General features: G+C 58.3%; 1 protein-coding gene across 1 annotated transcript in view; it reads left to right on the top strand.

Annotated features, from left to right (window-relative positions):
* Positions 1-1,914: 1,914 nt before the first annotated feature.
* NOL4L (nucleolar protein 4 like) overlaps positions 1,915-19,388 on the top strand; it is a 63,259-nt gene continuing 45,785 nt past the window's right edge. The window contains exon 1 of the mRNA XM_066199185.1: positions 1,915-2,223. Within this exon, the coding sequence (XP_066055282.1) occupies positions 1,915-2,223 (309 nt within the window). The remainder of the gene's footprint in view (positions 2,224-19,388) is intronic.

The following is a 19,388-nucleotide window of genomic DNA, read 5'->3' as shown; positions in this document are numbered from 1 at the left end:
GTGTGGCACTGTTGGGTGGGCATGGAGCACATGTGGCACTGGTGGAGAGAGCAGGAGCAAATGAATGGCACTGCCACGTGGGCTTGGATCACATAGGTGGCACCAGTGGGTAGACTGGAACCACACATATGGCATGGGTGGACAGACAGAAAAGACATGTATGGCAGTGATGGACAGACTGGGAGCATGCAGGTCACTGATGGACAGGGAGCACAGGTATGGGACAGATGGACAGATGGAGCACACATGTGGCACTCAAGAACAGACTGGGATCACACGCGTGGCAGTGATGGGCAGACAAGGAACATGTGGTGGCATCAACAGACAGACCAGAAGCAGAAATGTGGCACTGTTGGGTGAGCATGAAGCAGACATGTGGCACTAATGGACAGACCAGGAGCACATATGTGGCATTGATGGACAGACAGGCAACACATATGACACCAACAGACAGAAGAGGAACACACATGCGACATTGCTGAGTGGGCATGGAACATGCATGTGGCACTGATGGACAGACCAGGAGCACACGTATGGCACTGATGGACAAGCAGCACACGCGTGGGACCAATGAACAGACCGGGAGCATATGTGTGGCATTGATGGGCAGACCAGGAGCACACGCGTGGCACTGCCGGGTGGGCACGGAGCACACATGTGACACCGATGGACAGACCGCGAGCACACGTGTGGCACCGCCAGCATCTCGGCACATGCGTGTGAGCGCCGGGCAGAGCCCGAGCCGCAGCCGCCGGCCGGGACGGGCCGCCCCATCTCACCCGCCCCGGGGCCCGCTGTGGCCGCCCTCGCCTCCGCCCCCTCGGGGCCGGAGCAGCGGGACCGTGTCCCGACCCCCCCGCTCGCCCCGCAGTGGCGGCGCTCGGTCCCGCCGCGGGACAGCCGCGGCTGCGGGGCGCGAAGCGGATGCGGAGGGCGGGGGAGCGGAGCGAGGCATCGGGGCCGGGGTCCGGCCTTTGTCTCCCGCTCCAGGGGCCGGCAGGACCGCGGCTGCCCCGGGGCCGGGCTTGGGGCGGGGTGAGGCTCTCTCGGTCCGGCGGGACAAGCCGCAGCCGCTCCGGTCAACCGAGGGCGCTGCGGGGCGATCCCGGTCCGCGCGGCGGGTGGCGGACCCCCCCTCTTCACCTTCCCACCGCCGCTCCCGCTGCCCCCGCGGCTCCTCCCCGGCTCTGCGGCGGCTCGGCAGGTGCCCGCCTCCGCCCCCGCCGGCCCGTCCCGCCGCACACGTGCGCCCGCGCCCCGCCGGCCCTTTGTCTGGGACCGGCACCGGGACCCGCGCCCACCGACACCCCCTACCCCCCCCCGGCCGCTCGCCCCCCCGTTCCGCTATCCCGCTCCTCGGCCGTACGGTGCCGTATGGCCGGGGAGCGGGGAAGCGGGGGGGGAAGAGGCGGCCCAGCCAGGGGAGCGCATCCCACCGGAGCCGGGGCGGGGGGAGCAGCTGCCCCGGGGCCGGGGGTTGAAGTGGGGGGGGACGACCCGTCGGTGGCGGCGAGGCCGCTCTAACAGGTGGGATCCCGCTGAGAGGAGGAGGCGGCCGGAGGGGGGCGGAGGAGGCAGGGACGGGCGGGCGGGCGGGCGGGCGGAGGGAGGGAGGGAGGGGGACGAGCCGGAGCCGCCTGTGATCCTGTGACAGGAGCGGCTGCTGCTGCTGCTGGCGCCGCCGGTGCCTCCCTCCGGTCGCTGTCCGAGCCCCGGTGCTCCCCCCCCCTCCCCGTTACAGCAGCCGCCACCCCTCCTGCGCCTCTTGCTCCCCGCTCCATCCCGCCCGTCGCCCCCGCAGCCCGTCCCGGGAGCGCCGCTGCCCCTCCGCCCGCTCCGGGACAGGGCGCGGGGCCGGGCGCCGCCGCTGCTGCTGCTACCGCCGCCGTTACCGCCGCCGCCGCCGGTCGGGCGATGCCGAAGCCGCCGTTACTGCTGCGGGGGAGCCGCCCCGGGGACAGCGAGCTGGGGCGGCAGTTCCGGGACTGGTGCCTGCGCACCTACGGGGACTCGGCCAAAACCAAGACGGTGACCCGGAGCAAGTACCAGCGCATCGCCGAGGTGCTGCAGGGGGGAACCGGCTCCGGCGGCGGCTCCGGCGGGGGGGAGAAAGGCAAGTTCCAGTTCTGGGTCCGGTCCAAGGGCTTCCGCCTGGGAAACGGCACCAGGGAGGCGACGAAGATGGGTCAAGTGGTGGTATATGTGCCGGTGAAAACGGGAACGGTTAGTGCGCTCCGTGCCCCGGGGGCTCTGTGTCTGTCTGTCTGCCTGCCTGTCCGTGTCTGTTTGTCCTCCCCGGGGGTGCGGGCGGGGAGGGGGGGGGGGGAATTGCCCGGGGTGGGGGCGGGCACCCCCGGGGCCCCGGTCCCCTCCACCGCCGCGCCGGCCCTGTCCCGTCAGCACCGGGCGGCCCAGCCCCGCCGGCCGCCGGGAGCGCGCATGCCCCATGCGGGGCGCGACGCGGGGCCCGGCCGCTCCCGCAGCCCCCGCCGTTCCCGGGGCAGCCGCCGCGCCCCCGCCGCCCCGACCCGCCCGGGATGCGGATGGGGAGAGGCGCCCGCCCGGAGCCTCGCACCTTCCGCCGCCCCCCCGATCCCCATCCCCGTCCCCGTCCCATCCGGTGCTGCCGCCTTCCCCGGGCGCTGGCGGCGCGGGGGAGGTGGGGGGGGCGGCGGTGCCCCGCGCCCGCCGCCGTGCACCTGCCCCCGCGGGGGGGCCGCGCCGCCGCCCGGTGCGGGCCCCGCCGCCCCCCCCCCCCCCGCCCTGTCCGATCACGTTCGCCCGGCATTTCCCATCCGCCCCACGGCCGGGGACAGGGCTGCAGTCAAGGGCAGCGGGCGGCGGGGAGGGGGCGCCGGCACCCCCGCCCCCCCGCGCCGCCGCCGCGCCCTGCCCGCCCCGCCGCCGCGCCGAGCGGAGCGGAGCGGAGCGGGGCGAGTCTTGCCGAGCGGAGCGGGGCGAGCCCGGCCGCCGCGCTGAGCCCGGCCCCGGCGTCCCGCGGCGCTGCCCGCCCGGCGCGGCCGCCGCAGCCGGTGCCCCGGGGGGTGCGGGCAGCGGCAGAGCCCGGATTAGGGCAGCCCCCCCGCGCCCGCTCGCGGGCCGCTGTCCCGGGAACTCCCCCGCTGGAGCCTCATTGTTCGGCGCCCGGCCGGGCCGGGGAGCGGGGCACCGGCCGCCGCCTCCCTCCCTCCTCCCGCCGCCGCCCGGGGCTGCCCCGCCGCCCCATTGTTCCCGTCCCGAGCGTGTCCCGCTCCCCGGCGCGGGGGGAAACGCGCAACTTTGGCGGCCCCGGCCCCGCGCAGGGAGCGCCCGGCGGGGCGGCCCCGGCCCCGGCCCCGCGCCCCCCGCCATCCCCCGCGCCCCTCTCCGCCCCGCCGGGACCGCGGGCACCGGAGGGCTCTGGCAGGGATTTTTTTCCCCATCCCTCCCCGCCTCTCCCGCTGCTGCTGCTGCTGCCGCTGCTCTGAAGGGTGCAGTGTTTTCTGTGCACACAGACTCCAGCATTGATGTGGCTGGAGGATGCTTCCATTGAGGGCAGCCCATCTGTGGCAAATGCTTCTAAACGCACTATTTACCTCCCATCTGGTCCGCCTGATTATTGGGGGGAGGGGGAAGGGTCATTATTTCTCCCTCTCCCTTCGTGGTGCTCAGAGGCTCCTTTCTTTCTCCCCTCTCGCCCCCCCTCCCCCATGCCATGCCCCAAAAAAATTCTTTGCGATTTTTTTTTTTTTTAAGACCTCTTAGCAGCCCTCCTCTATCACTCCCCCTGTGCCAGGAGCCCCTGAGGAGGGCGGATTAGGAGCTGTACCCCCTTCCAAAGATCCAGCACTCCCTCCCGGGTCCTCTCCATCCAGTCAGCGACTCTATCCCAGATCTTCCAAATGCTGCAGAGTCATGGTACCCCAGAGAGGCCGAGCCAGACTCCCTCGACCCCGCTGCTCGATAGACACCCCCTCCCCTTTGTCCGGGAGGGAGTCCCGAGGGTCAGCGGCTCAACCAGGCCGGCACAAGCCCGCATATTCCCAAAGGGCCTCTGCACAGATGAAGTTTCAGCGAGGAGCTTGCCTAGGCCCCCGCATCTTCCCTGGCAGAGTCCCTGCAGGCTACAGACAGGCGTTACACCCAGGCTCCCCTAAACCAGCAAACACAGGCAGATATATCCTAGGGGACAACCGAATTTTCCAAGGGGCAATACAGCTTATTTCCCAGTGCCTAGATGCCTGCCAGATGCTAGGACTGGGAGCACTTTGCAGAGCCACTGCAAGGGGAGACCAGTCATCACAGTCCCCAAAACCTTCCAGAGTGGGATTTATAGAAGTTGTTGCCTCCTGCTCCTTTGGTCGCGGCCCCACTGTGCCACTCTCCCCCAGGAATCCCATGGACCGTTTCAGATGGGTGCAGCTGGGAGTTTGGTTTTGCCTGAAGTGGCTCTCAAATTTAGAGATAACTTGTCAGGGATTTTCTTCAGCTCCTCGTAATTCAGTGCTCTCCGCATCCTTGGTGGTTTGGGCTGGATTTGGGGTGTATTTCCTTGCTCTCAGGCACACAGTCAAATAATTTACGAAGCTGATACGAGGCTTTTGCTGGACAGTAACGCCTGAATTCTGGTTTAATGTCTGTTCAGCTGCTTTCCCCAAATACTTCTGGAGCGGTGTTTTGGTTGCTTTCCCCTGGCTGTGCTCCTCAGCAATCTGATCCCGCTCGTCCTGTCCGCTCGCCCTGTCCGCTCGCCCTTCCCCGAGCACATCTGCCGGGAGAGCACCGTTCTGGGGATGTCCCCTGCTGCAGGGACAGGCGGAGCCCCCACCCTGGGTGCAGTGAGGGGGTGGCGGGGGGTGCGTCCCGCTCTGCTCTCACTGCAGGATGCCACAGGAAATCTGAGGGACCCGGAGGGAAAGCTGGAAAAGAGGTGGTAAAGAGCGCGTAGAGGGCAGCAGTGGGGATAAGATTTCCTTTCCCTGACAGGGCTGGGGCCACTCCTCCTCCGGAAAATAATAATAATAATGATAATCCCAACCCCCCAAAATAATCACCCCCCCGCGCCCCCCCCCCCCCCCCAGCAAGCCTGTAGAGCTGTTCCTTTTGGCTTATGCACCCTGAGCTGGTTCATGTATTTTCTGCGCATCTGTAGTGAAAAATTAATTAACATGTGGTTATTATTTTCTCTCCTGAGTAACTTTCCCTTGCCCTCCTCCAGGCCTCTCATCAGAACAGGCCTAATCAGATTTGGGTGGCTTGAGAGCGGGGACTGTGCACTGAGAAGGGGGCATCTGCCTTAGGTGGTGGTCAGAGCAGATGGTGGTCTTCTCAAAGAATGCACTGGGAATAGGAACAGCAGTGTGGACGGATGTCTGGCACAGAGACTGTTCACATTTCTTTTTCCCAGATGAACGTCCCAAAGATGCTGGACATTTAACACATACAATTAAAAAAGCCCTACGCAGAAAAACATAGGCAGTTTAGTAGTGTAGGACATTGTTGCCTGACAGCCCTATTCACACACGGTCTGGACTGTGCATCCTTTAGATCAGGGTGTTGGAAAAAAATACATTTAGGCTGTACTGAAGAGGACAAGGAGGGTATCTTTGTGTGCTGGTGCAGCACAGACAATGGATACAGCCCAAAGTGTTCAGGTCTGCCCTTCTTTCCTGTGACTGACACACTCTAAGGTGTGAACCCCCTCGTTATCCATAGGCTGGACTGAATACTGGCACTGGATGGGCAGCACTCATCCTTCTCCACAGCTTTGCTAAGAACTGTGGGAGAATTTGTCCGTGACAAGGTGCTAAGATGCAGTTCATTATACTCTTATGTCCCTCTTGTCCTAAGCATTTAGCATCATTTAGACGGTCTTTCCCAGACAAACGTGGGGCGTGGGGCGAGATGGAGCCACAGTGCAGGAAAATGGACAGCGCTGGGTGACAACCGGCAGAGCAGATGGCTGTGGCCGGAGCAGCGGGTGTGCAGGGGAGGGCTCTCCTCAGACTTGGGCTCGGGCGTTAGCTGCTCTCTAAATCGATGCTGTACTTGGCCGTGTGTGGTGGGAGCTTGTCACAACTCCGGCGTGGCGGCCAGGACAGATTCGTGCTGGCAGGCCGTGGTGCAGGCTGGGGGGCTGCGGGATGAGCAGGGGAAAGCCTGGCGTCAGCCCGGCCCTTCGGGGGCTGTGCGGAGCCGTGGGGACCAGGCAGGCTCTGCAGCACTGCCCACGTTTGATTCTGCTTTGCTGCTCTCTCCCCGTCCCCCGCAGCACTGACATGAGGCTCTGGGGCTCTGTAGGCATCGCTAACAGGATAACAGGATGAGGGCAGTGCTCGAGTGGCTTGGCTGCTGTTGTACAGGTACAGCTCACCTGTGCCGGCTCCCCTGCAACCAGATGTTCAAAATTATTTCACGATTGTGCCTGGTGAAACTCACCTGAGGAGCGATGATGGGGTGGGGGGAAGCCCTGGAAATATAATTGGCCAGTCCAAAATGCAAGATGGATGGAGGCTTTCGTGGACAGCAGGAAAACTATCCCATGGGACAGCGGATAAATCTCACAGCACAGCCTATCCTTAAATTTGTTTTAGCTCCAGAGACAGGGAGTGTTGTGCTGTGAAAGCTGCGGTGCCAGGCCGTGGGACAGCACAGCACAGTGGCAGAATGCCGGGGCTGAGGAGCCGGGCATGTCAGAAAGATGCTGCTCCAACAGCTAATAGAGGCTACATTTTTCCTGATACAAGTACCCTTCAATGCCCATATTCAGTGTCCCAAAAAGCTGCACATCTATAACCTCTAAGAACATCAGTCAACAGAAGGTTTTCACGGCGTGAATAACCACTCAGACTTTCTGGGGACTTCAAGTGATAAAAAAAAATAAATCAAGACCATTCAGAAGAGCCTTAGACAAGGCAGATGGGCCTGAGGGTATTATCTGAGAAATTGTCTATTACTCCCATTGCACCAGCCTTACTCTGAGCATGCAGAGCTTTCACCTGTGGAGAGATCCCACCCTGAGCACATGGGGCAGCACCAGCTTTTCCAAGGAGTGGAACCGATGGCAGGTTTACATTTAAATGTGCCCTGAGGTCACTGGAACAATTCTGGCCTGGGTGCATGGTCCCATTCAACCCCATCTAAAGAAAATCTCCCACCTTAGCATCCTCGCCAGATTTAGCACAAAGTTTGCACAACATCAGATACTGATTTTTTATCTGAATCTCCTTGTGGTAGGAGTCAGGGAGAGAGCAGTGACACCCAATCCCCTGGGCCCAAGAGCTGGCGTAGGCTCACCAGGCAGTAGCTAAAGGCTTTGCAAGGTGAATTTAAAGAGCTCTGATTATCTGCAGTTACTCAGACTGGCAGAGTGAAGTTCCTCACTGCTGGGAGTAGGAGATCTGGCAGCAAAGCCCACTCCCTGCTCACTCCTGCTCTTTCAGGACAGCCTGCTGAAGCTACTTCTAAGGATAAGGGGGAAACCAGCATCTCATTCAGCCCTTGCTTTATTTCTGCCAGGCCTACAAGCCTGATTAAAGGCAGTCCCACTGTGGTTGTTAGTACCATGTCCCAACCCCAGAGATCCCACCATCCCAGCCACCATTATCCATGGGTGCTGGCTTCAGTCACCAGCTCCATCAGCAAAGGTTCCAGTTCCCAATACATGTCTGACCAAACAGTTTCTGAAAAAATAACTCTCTGCCATCTACACTGCACATGCTACATGATTCCAGAAACAGGCATGGCATTGCTGATCCGAGAGGAGAACCGTTTTTCAGATAACATTTATCTGAAAGTTATCTCTTTCACCTACAATTGTTTCCATATTTGTAATTCTCAAAGGGTGTCACTCTGAAAAAGGCCCAAAAGCAAGCAACCAAAGCACAGCTCTGCCAGGCCTTGGTGAATGAGGCTGAAATGGAAAGTACCTCAAGTCTGACAAGGGGCAGTTGTTCCCACACACCTTTGCATAGGAAGAGGGTCCAAGCACTCAGAGCCCAGTTAATGAGGAGCAGAGAGGACTGGCTGCAAGCACAGTACATGGCTGTTCTCAGCTCTACTCGTGGGTCATTGCTCAGAGGGGCTTGCTCTGACCACGGGCAGAAGGGGGAATTCAGTCACTGACTAAAGTCTGCAGCGGAGCCCAGAGTGGCAGCCACAGTCCTTTCAGTGGGAACTTTCTCAGGACCATTCTCAGCAATAATCTCCTTCTGATACAACTTGTCGGTTTTAGTTTTATCATGATGTTAGGTTTGATATGAGCAGTCTGTGAATTTACACTGTGGACAAGCAAATGGCAGGGAAAGCCCAGGGGTGTGGAGGAGCATTGGTGGAGTGTCCATCTACCTGGCCTGCCCAGCATGGATGTTCTGGCACTGCCATGACAGAGGGATGCATATTAATATCTCTTTCTTTAGTGCAAATTATTAATTAGCTTTCCCTGATCTCGTATCAGCTGTGCCCACCTCTAAAGAATCACATTGAGAATGGGCCAGAGCCACCCCTGAGCTTCAGTGTCTGGTTTAATTAGCTGATTGTAGCAAGGGCAGGTACCTGTTGGCCAAAAATCATTGTCTTTGTTGGAAAGCTACTGACTTCCACATTTATGGCTGGTGCCAAAAAATAGCAATTTATTTGAGGAGAAATAACTGCAGACAATCTGTGCTGTGTGTGAGAGCAGAGAGCAGAGCAGAGGTTTGGGTAACAGTGTCCATGTCTGAGGTTAAGGCAGCAGCCTCTGGAAGTGGAGGCTGGATGCGTCTTCCTGGCACGGTGCAGGGCCCTTCACGGAGTGACAGCCAGGAAGACAATGCTGTGTGAGTGGTTTCTCTCTGTCCTTGCTCTGCTTTGGCTTGGCAGCCCCAGAGGATGTATTTCCCTTCCAACAGACGGGCAAAGGCTCTGATGGATTTGCTCCTCACCAAGAGGGAGGGAGTGCTCTGGAAAAGATGGGGTCACTCAGTCTCTGTGGCTCAAGTTCAGGCTTTCCAGTTGGTAGTGGGTTGCTTTTATGGGAGTCTTTGGGCTAAGAATCCAAACTCACCAGGAACTCCCCACCAAAAAAGGAGACCAAAGTTTGAGACTCCTCTCTTGGCTTGCATTTGAAGGAGGGATCTCAAAGCAAATACAAAGTCATCCACTCATCCATGCTGTGGTGACATCCAAAACCTTCTGGGTGTCTGCAGGTACTGCGCACACTGGTTCCCAGGTGCTGCAGGATGTTCCAGTTTGCAGTCTCACAGCACTGGGACAAGTGGGCAGTCCAGGGAAGCTGGTCCCTTGGGGATGCTTTAGGGTTTGTCATTTCCATCCTCAGGTTGAACGCTTTTGTGGCTCCCAGAGCCGGGAGGAGGCCTGCCTGCTCCCGCTCACCTGCGCCGGGCGTTTGGATCCGGCAGAAAGCCCTTGAGCTGGTGACAAAGGTCTGGATGTGGGCTGGAAAGTACAGTCCTGTCTCTTAGCAACTGGTTCCTACCTCTGAGCTCTCGGAGCCGTGTGTGGGACAGAGAGCATCAGTCACGCTCCCGCTGCCGCAGCAGCGACGCGCCGAGGAGGGGATGGGGGATCAGGCCGGCTCCAGCCACCGCCGAGGCGCTTAAAGAAGCTCAGGCATTTCTAGCACAAGCAGTCATCTGTGAGCCCAATCAAAGCTCCGGTTTAATTGCTTTCCTCGTGCCCTTCTCTGCCCGGCCAGCGGGCGCCAATTGGCTGCGGCAGCGGTGTCTGCCGGCACTCCGAGCCTGCTCCCCTCCGCACCAGGGTGGGGACGGCACAGGGAGGAGGGAGAGGGAGGACACAGCCCGTGTATTTCTAGAAAAATTAGGTGTCCTCGGGTCCTCCCCTGAACTCCTCCGCAGGGCACCTGGGAATCCCCGTCCTCTCACAGACATTTGCATGGCTGTTTTCCCTCTCAGTGCTCGTTCTGCTGTTTCACCCTCGTGTTTCCTCTCCCAGCCCAAAGCAGCTCCTCTCTGGTGTGCGTTTCTCAGGGGCTCTCTTGCCAAGCACTGTTTCATAAACATTTTCACGAATCCTCTGCTTTGTCCTCCTAATTAACCATCCAATTGGCCCCCAATGGAGCCTTCACCTCTCCTGTGAAGATCCTGCTTGCACAGATTATAACCTGTCAGCTGCCAATTTATTCCTCACACAGAGGGCAGGTTGTATTAGCTGTCTGCCTTCCCTGCCGCGCTTGCTTTGCCCCCCCTTTTCTCTGCTCCCAAAAGCGTCCCTGTTTGGAGACACAGACTCACAAAAGACAAGGGAGAGCCAGATGTGAGGCCACTCCATATGCCCCATGTGTCCAGCCTGCAGTGATGTGGCACTGAGACCAGCTGTGATGGGATGAAGTGTCATGCCTGGGAGAGGGATCTCTGTGGATGGATCACCATGACAGAGTGTGTAAGACCATACTTGACTTCTGCTCCCCCAACATGTAGTCTCAGTTAAGAGCTCAAAAAAATTCCATTTGGTCATCCTGGGTTAGTGAGGAATCATTCCTGAGCTTATCTACAAGTCTGAGTTTGGCTTTTGAAGGGTTGGGGTTCACCTAGAGTGGTTATGATGGACACGAATCAGAATACAGAGGGGGTTTACTTGAATGCAGGGGGAGAATAAACAGAGTTGCATCTTTGTCTGTCCCCTGTGGCCCCTCCCCTGACTCCCTGTATAGGACCCTCCAGCCTTGAGAGCCAGAGCCCAGGATAAATACGAGTGAGCCCAGGATAAATACAAGTGCCTGCTCTCACTGACAGCAGTGGACAAATGTTTTCCTGGGTTCCCATGCAGGGAAAGGGCACGATGGAGTCCAGCATGACCCTTATGGTTCCATAATGTCCCTATTTCTTGCACCCAGCATGGGCTCATGGGAAGCAGACGTGGTGGTGCTTGGCTGTGGCAGTCGGTGTTTCCAGGCTCTGGCATCAGGTCTGGGCCGTGCTGAAGCCACTGTGGTGTGGTGCAGCTCAATCCCTGCCATGCCCTGACCTGGAGAGGAGGCTGGTTTGGAAGGGGAGGGCGTGCAGGCCTTTTATCCCCCTCCAACATCCGCTGAGCTGTCAGCATTTCCCTAGAGGCACATCACGCTGTTCTTGTGGGAGTCTCCGACAGTGGCCCACATACTGGGAACTGCCAGGGCACAGGGAGCTGGCACCGGGATGCCACACATCCAGGGCTCAGCCTCTCAGCCCTGCCTGACCTTGATTCACTGTAGCATCATTTGTAACTGATTTTACATAATTTTTCTTACCACTGACGAGCTGAACTGCTGCTGCTCTGTATCTCCTCCTCCTCAGTTTCATTTTGACATCACCACAATCTCACTGTAGGTGTGATGATGTCACCTGGCTGCCCTGACACTGCTGGGTCTATTCCTAGGCATAGAGGGGTCACCTTGCTGTGACAGGTCATCTTGTCACTTGTAACAGTACCTTAGCCCCCCTCTGCCTCAAAGGATTCTGCTTTGGTTGTGATTTTTATTAGATTAGTGCTTGGTGCTGGGGAGATCACTCACAGTGATAAGTTACTTCAAGGAAGAGCCACCTCTAGACATGTTCTGAGTTTGTGTTACAGCTACATAGTGTCAGTATTCTTTAGATTCGTAGTTGCATTTTTTTTTCAGGGTGCTACGGAATACAAAAACTCTCCTGATTGTAAGTGCAGTTTACTACCATTTCCCCCCCTTTCTTTTCCCCATTCTGATAGCATTCTCCCCCAAATCACCTAAACCAAGATCCAAATAACGTTAAGAAATCACTGCCCACCTTTGCAGATGTATTTTTAAAAAACCACTAAACTCACATTTAAGAATCATAGAATCCTAGAAGGGTTTGGGTGGGAATGGACCTTAAAGATCATCTTGTTCTTACCTCCTGCCATGGGCAGGGACACCTTCCATTGGACCAGGTTGCTCCAAGCCCTGTCCAACCTGACCTTGAGCACTTGCAGCGATGGAGCAGCCACAGTTCCTCTGTGCAAACCCTGCCTATTTCAAAATAGTAAGAAATACTGCAACGTTATAATAATCCCCAGATAATAATGCTCGTGATCTCTTCCCCGTGTGCACCCACAGCGTGGCACTTGTCCCACACAGGTCCCGCGTACCTCAGAGAGGAGGGTGATGCTCACCAGCTGACAGGGAGTGGGAAGTCCACAGCCCCAGGGAGTAATTTCCCAGGAAGGTCAGTCAGGTGCTCCACTCACGAGGCTGCGGGAACCTTTCTCACCCAACCCAAGTGAAACAGTGCTCCAACAGCAGCTCGGGCTGCCCCATGGCACCCAGTATTTGGTTATCCCTGAAAGAGCCAGCTCCCCCTCGCTCCCATCCAGCAGGTGCAGGGTCACATTTATGGGGGAGCACTGTGCTTGTCTCTGCCTGCCAGATCCAGCTGCTCCTGCGGCTTCCCCGCCGGCACACAGCCTGGTGCTGGCAGGGAGGCAGCTCTGCTCTCTTGCGCCGTGCAAAATGTCCTCTGCCTGCCGGGCAGAGCAGGCATCCAAAGAGCCTCTAAGCAGGCATCTGAGCAAGAATCTCTTCCTGCTGGGCTTCTCTGTCCTTCAGGCAGCCCTGGGATGGATGGCACCCCTGGGATGGATGGCAGCCCCATACCCAGCCGCCCACCAGACCCCGAGCACACCAACCTCCCCTTGGCACCCTGCACCTGGGCCCTCTCCACAGCTGGAGGCAGGGCTGCCATTTCCAGGCTCGCCCCTCCCAGGCCACTACTCTGTTTTCATTCCCAGGCCTGGGAGCCAGGAGAGGAATAAGCCGAGGTCAGAGCAAAGGCCTGGACCCATCCCCATGGCTCGGCTGCGGCAGCTGAAAGAGCGGCTCGCTCTGAAGAGACGCCTGTGCCCTGTGAAAGACACACACCTCAGCTGTGTTTGCCAGCTAAAAATAAAGCACCCAGCTCCCCTCATGAGGAAGTATTTACTTTGGGGGAAAAAAAAGAAAAAAGTATTGTGTACAGTTCTGGGTAGAGAAACAATGTGAATGCCCCCAGTCTCGGCCTGAGTCAGCAGAGAGTCTTGGGAAAATTGTTTCTTCTTGTGCCTCAGTTTCCCTGTGAGAAATGAGCCCTCTTGGGCCAGAGGGATGCTCAGCTGCTCAAGAGGGCTGGGGCTGTTTTCACTGCAGTGAGTGGAGCTGGAGCTCTAAGTGCAGGATGAGGCTTTGTGTTTGCTTGGTGCACCAAGACACAACACAAAATGCTCAGCACAGGGAAGCACCATCAGCATTTTAGCAACTGCTTTTCTCCCATTTTTCAACCAGAAATGATCAGAAAAATTTCCTAGCAAAATATTTCCAGGAGAAAAAAAAGAGCAAAATCTGTCAGTCAGAGCATTTCCCATCATCTTCTTGTGGGTTCTTTTATTATGAGCAATACAGCCGATACTCTTTTCAGCCCAGTGTCTCCCTGGTGCCTATTTCTAAGGCATGCACTGTGCCCGTGGCATGAGGGGCAAGAGGAAGAGGGAAGTTCGAGGAATCTAGCTCCTCTTTCTCCTCACAGCATTAGCAGAGGGAGCCTGCTGTGGTTTAACATATCCCCCGCAAAAGCTGCTTTCATCCTACACCTAAATACCATGAGGAGTGAACTTCCTAAAGCCCTGGAGAAGTCTAAATATAGAAGCCAATCAAGGGCTGACTTCCCAGAGATGAGAAGTACCAAGAACAGTTTCTTGATCAAAAGTTGTAAGAGTCCATATTGAAATAAAACGTCTGTTTTGGTGCTGAAGCCTGTGCAGGAGGATTAGTTGCAGAGGTGGGCTGTGGGCTGGTGGTGGCCACGGTGCTGGTGCAGGTGGACACTGGGGGGCCATGGGCTGCCCAGGGGGATGGATTTGAGGAATCATGGTGTTCAGAGGAAATTCTTCCCTGTGAGGGTGGTGAGATACTTGCACAGGCTGCCCAGAAAAGCTGTGGCTGCCCCATCCCTGGAAATGTTCAAGGCCAGGTTGGATGGGGCTTGGAGAAATCTGGTCTAGAGGAAGGTGTCCCTGCTCATGGCAGAGGGATTGGAACTAGATGGTTTTCCAATGTCCCTTCTAATCCAAGGCATTCCATGTTTCTGTGATCTCTGGGGCACTTGATGGGAAGTCTCTGGCATCATGGCAGGATTACATCTCATCCTGTATGTCAGTTTCTGATCCCAGTAGGTCCTGACTGCTTCATCCTGTGCACATCCACTCCCTGGTCCAGCTGAGTATTTTTGTCAGAAGACAAAAAATTCCCTTAGAACAAAATACAACTTGTAGAAAATTAGAAAGGCACTTCAAAGAGGAAAGAGCAGCAAAGAGCTCAGATAAAACCCCACTTTTGCTCATCTCAAAAAAAGGGATCCTCCTTTGTGCAGCAGAAGGAACCACCCAGGGCTGGAAGAAAGGGCGAGGGATGGGTGAGTGCCACAGGAATGGCACTGCTGCTGGTGTGGGCTGGGGAACCCATGGCCATGCCACAGGGGAAGTCCAGCGTGGGACAGGAGAAGTCTGATCCTGACCTGGCTGGGGACAGTGGCTGTGTCCCACAGTCAGCAGCAGCTGGAGCACAGGCAGAGCAAGCAACGTGGCCTGTCTCTGTGTACAAGGGAGGTGACCTTGAGGGACAGCTCGATACGGCTGGCCCCAAACATCCAGCTCGGCTGTCCCAGGAACAAGGGTGACTGTGGCCCTTCCAGCCAGCAGCAGGAAATTAGTTTAACGTGCGACTCTGTGCTGGGGCGGGGAGATGCTGTGGTTGGGAGATACAGAAGGGAACGCTTTCATGTGGGAAGTGCAAGGAGAGGCGAGAGCAGGGGGTCTGCTCCCGGGCAGACAGCAGAACACAGCCATTATCAGGCAGGGCTCTGCTGGCAGGAAGCGGCTTTTGACTCACAGGAAGCTGAATTCGGCTGGTATCAGCCCCTCGCGCGAGGGCCAGGGCAGTGTTTTATCTGCCGTTGAGCACAGCAGATGGGGAAGCAGTCAGCACTCCCTCCCATCCCACTCCTGCTCCAGCAGTCCCAGTCTGATGGCCCTCCAGCATAACCTCCTTGGAAAAGAGATGCTTCCCTGCAGAGCCGTGAAGCAGGGTAGCTTCCTGGGCCCCAGGAGAACTGCCAGTCCCACTGGAGAAGGCAGATATTGCCCTGCCAGCCAGTGCAAGGGCACAGCCAAGACACTCCATGCTGCTGAGCCCAGAACGGGCAGTTTCCAGTTCCTCTGGCAGTGTCTACCCCAGTCAGTCTGAAGAGCTGAGGAGCTGGGAGCATGCAGGCTTTGGAGAGCTCAGGTTAAATGCTCCCAGATTCTCACAAACCCAAGTCCAAGCTGGGGAAGGGCTTGCAGGGTTGAGAAGTCGTGTGTGTGAAGCCTGCTGTCATCCCTTGGCCTCCCTGGAGCTGCCTGGGTTGGGAGTCTGGTTTCGCTGGGGTGGTGGCAGCTCGCCGGGGCTTGGGGTAGAGGTCACTGCGGGCAGCACGGACTGGATCAGGTGGCAGCTGTTGGCCATAGATCTGCTGCCCCACAGAAAACAGGGCTAGCTCATCCGTGCTGCAGTTTGGCTGTGAAAATCTCCCATTATGGCAGTTTTCACACCCAGGCTAGGCTGCTGAGGAGTGGCCACAGGGGCTGGTGGAGACACAGCAGGTTGCTGGGAGCAGAGGGAGTTGGGTGGGTGGAGGAGGCTGGTCACAGAGATGTATGGGTGCTGCTGCCAGGCTCCAAGGCAGGACTGGGCTGTGTAGGATCGATGGCAGGGCTGTGTGGGAGCATGGCAGGTCCATGTGGGAACATGGCAGGTCTGTGTGGGAGCATGGCAGAGCTATGGGAGCCATGACAGGACTGTGGGAGCCACGGCAGGTCTGTGTGGGAGCCACAGCAGGTCCATGTGGGAACAAGGCAGGTCCGTTTGGGAGCACGGCATAGACCTAGGAGCATGGGAGGGCTATGGGAGCCATGGCAGGTCCTTGAGGGAGCCGTGGCAGGTCCGTGTGGAAGCCACAGCAGGTCCATGTGGGAACATGCCAGGTCCATGCGGGAGCCTGACAGGGCTGCAGGAGCCAGGGCAGGTCCGTGCGGGGGTGTGGCGGGGCTGTGGGAGCGCGGCAGGGCTGCAGTGGGGCTCCAGAGGTGCGCAGAGCTCCGGCGGGATGGCGGTGCCTGGGGGCGGTAGGAACCCGCCCCGGACTCTGCCCCTGCCCGCCCGTCCCAGGCTCGGCGTGGTGCGGGACCGGCCACAGCGGGCCCCGCCGCCGCCGGTGCCTGCCCCGGGCCGGTCCGCGCCGGGCGGGGCGCGGCGGGCGCGGGGGGCAGCGGGCGCGGGGCGGCGGCGGCGGGCCCGGGGGAGCGGATTACCGCCGGTTGCCGTGGTTACCCGCTACCTGCCGGCGGGCCCCAGCCCGGCCCGGGCGGGGGGGCTCGCCCGGCCCTGCCTCCCTCCCCGCCGCGGCAGATGTCACCCCGCGCCGCCGCTCGGGGCTGCCCGGGCGCTGCCCGTCCCCTCCCGCCGCACCGCCCCCGTCCCGGGCCGGGCGGGGGCCGAGCGTGCCCGGGGCGGCTGCCGAGAACAAAGGTGCCGGGGCTCGGCGCTGCCAGCGCCATGGCCGGTCCCCGGCCCCGGGAGGCGCCGCACGGCCCGTGCCGCACCCGGGACAGCGCTGCCTGAAATGGCTGTCGCCGCTCGGGGCCGGGCACGGGAGGGGACCTCGGCCCGCAGAGCCGCCTCCCCGCACTGATTCGCCGCTGCTGGAGGTGGCCGGGGTCGGAGGGATGGAGCAGGGACGGAGGAGGTGCAGGGGCAGCGGGGCCCAGGAGAGTGGTCCTAGGGCAGAGGGTCCCGGGGGCTGCTCAGAGATGTGGAACTAGAGGAGGTGGGGAAGACAAAGGACACTGGGGAAGAATAAGACCTGATGGAGGAGAGGAGCTGAGAGGAGAGAGTGCTCACTGCTCTGGGAAGGTGGGGAGGATGAGAGGGAAGGGGGGGTGAGAGCTGTGGGGCACAGTACACAGAGACAGGGGAGGAGTGACTGGGAAGGGGGAGAGACAGACCGGTGCTAGGCAAATGTAGGGAAAAGGAGGATGGCTGGAAGGTGGCAGAGGGACTCCTCAGCACCTGATATGCCACCCACTTCCAAGCACCTCTGTTAGGGCTGAGCTTTGCTTCTGAAATTTTTACTCCTTGTGGAGGCAGGTGACTTCTAACACCCAAGACCAGGACAGGGTAAAAGCATCCCTTCTTCCCATTCTGCTTCCCAGCTGAATTTTTATTGCTATTTAAACCTGAGGGGTTTTAAGCCTTTCTGAGATATTATGGGCTCTGACTCATGCCTTGAATACTGGTGAGCAATGCTGGGTGTGGAAGGAGGAACCCGAGGGGCGTGGGCCCCTCGGAGAGGTACTCTACAGCACACGTGTCCTCTTAAATCCTAGGTCAACATTTGGGTATATTGCCAGATATAAACCTCCCTAATCCTGGAGGCACTGACTTGATACAGCTGCTTATACCCAGTGGCTTTGATACTGCTTGCATCTCACCTGCTTCCCAAAGCTAAATAATCATCACGGGGAGAGCAGTCACAAGGCTGAGGAGGGGATGGAGAGACGCAAGGAGTCAGGGGAGGATCGCTGCAGGGAGTGGGATGCTGAGGAGGCAGCTTCGGCATCCGGCATCCAGCCGGGGTGGAGAGGAGAGCGCTGCCGACTGTGCAGGGAGGCTGTAGCAATGCCCAGACCCTGAGGTTACCTTCACTGCATTCCTTCTGAAACCGGGGAGGAAACAGGGACCTGCTGGCCGTGCGGGGAGGAGGATATTAGCTGGTTGGAAACAGTGATTTGCATACAGGGTTGGTTACAGCCTTAATTTTGAGGGTTCTGCTTGTTAGATCTGACTGTGCTTTTCCCCCGCTGCATTTTCCTTTGTCCTGTTTCTGTAATTATCCTCATTTCAACCCTGCTCTGAGGATTATTGGTCAGTAGGAAGCCTCCTAATGCCCGCTCCTCCTTGGCAGGGGAATACCCATGCCCTCGATTAAACTGAAACTCTCTGAACGGTGACAGAAGAAATTAGATCTATATTCCTCAAAGACACTCCCTGGGGCGAAGTTTCCCGACCCCCACCACGCAGCCCTGCCACCCTGCCCCTTGTGTTCGCTCTCAATATTCTCTTTGTTACAGCCACCTTCAGACCCGGCTTGGGGCTCTCCGGGGAGGGCAGAGGTGGTTTGTGTTGGAAAATCCTCGTGCCCTTGTCCCGGGTGAGCTCAGCGGCTGTCCCGCTGCAGCCTGTGCCCAGGACAGGCAGTCTCTGTTCTGAAATTGGGCTGAGGAGCCAACTCTAATAGGCAGCGCTGTACATTAAATGACTGCTCCTCTGAGATGTTGGGTGGCTTTAGCAGAAGGTGGGCCCACTAAATGATTGATTTTTGAGAGGCTCTTCACTGGTGGCTTAAAGAACAGCATTTATTCAATCTATAGACTGTGTAAGATACACAGAGCCCAACCAAGGACAACGCAAACGCAGGTTAGGAGACTGGGTGTTCCCTTTGCATGCAGACCCCAGCCAGACCCTGCCCACAGACCCTGCCCACAGCTCCCTGCCAGCCTCTGCCTGCCCTCAGGGATGTGTGAATGGACGTGAAAAAGATAGTTTGCAGGTCATTTAGATGTGCAGGTTGCTGCTTAGCAGCCTGGTGGGTACCCACTGGACAACATCCATGCATTCCTTTTGGAAAGCAGCCCTTAAAGGGATGTAATATATATACATACATATATATATATATATAAATATATAATCATTTTAATTATCTTTTTTGTCTATGCAAAAATGACATATTTTCAAGGAGCAAGCTAAGTGACCTCCCACAACCTGGTTCTTTCTCAGTCCCCTCTGCCATTACAGTAGCCACTGACCACCTCCCACTAGCCCTTCCTGCTCTGGTGCTTTGTGCCGAGTGCTGATAGCAGCTGCCGGGTCCCAGAGGCTGCCTCCCCTTCCCACGGCATACCCTGCCAGTGTGAGCTGACACCGTTGGTGCCAGTCAGCTCGGAGGAGCACTGCTCCCCACACTTCCCACTCCCATCAGTCTGTCACCACTGTCGTGTGGCAGAATTACTGCCTCCTGCTCTCCAGCACATCCGAACACACAAAGAGCTGTGCTGCTGCTGCCAGCGCTCAGCTGCTCTGCGTCTGTGAGAGGGAGGGAGCCTTGGAAAGGTCAGTGCAGGGAAGGAGGGGATGCTGGCTCCTTCCTTTAGGGGCTGTATCCTGGCATCACAGTGAAACCTTGTCCTGCTGGCTGATCCATGTCCACGGGGACAGCAGCCAGCGAGGGTACCTCACATCTCAGGGCTTCCCAGGACGGTTTAGCACCATGTGCAGGTCCAAAGAGCTTCCCCTGCCTGTTCCCCGCCTAGCAAAACCATCCCACATTACG

Source organism: Chamaea fasciata, unplaced genomic scaffold, assembly GCF_029207755.1.
Source record: "Chamaea fasciata isolate MVZ Bird 193981 ecotype frontalis unplaced genomic scaffold, bChaFas1.0.hap1 SCAF_17, whole genome shotgun sequence".
NCBI lineage: Eukaryota > Metazoa > Chordata > Aves > Passeriformes > Sylviidae > Chamaea > Chamaea fasciata.
The sequence above is the reverse complement of the archived record's forward strand: the minus strand, read 5'-3'. Positions and strand labels throughout refer to the sequence as shown.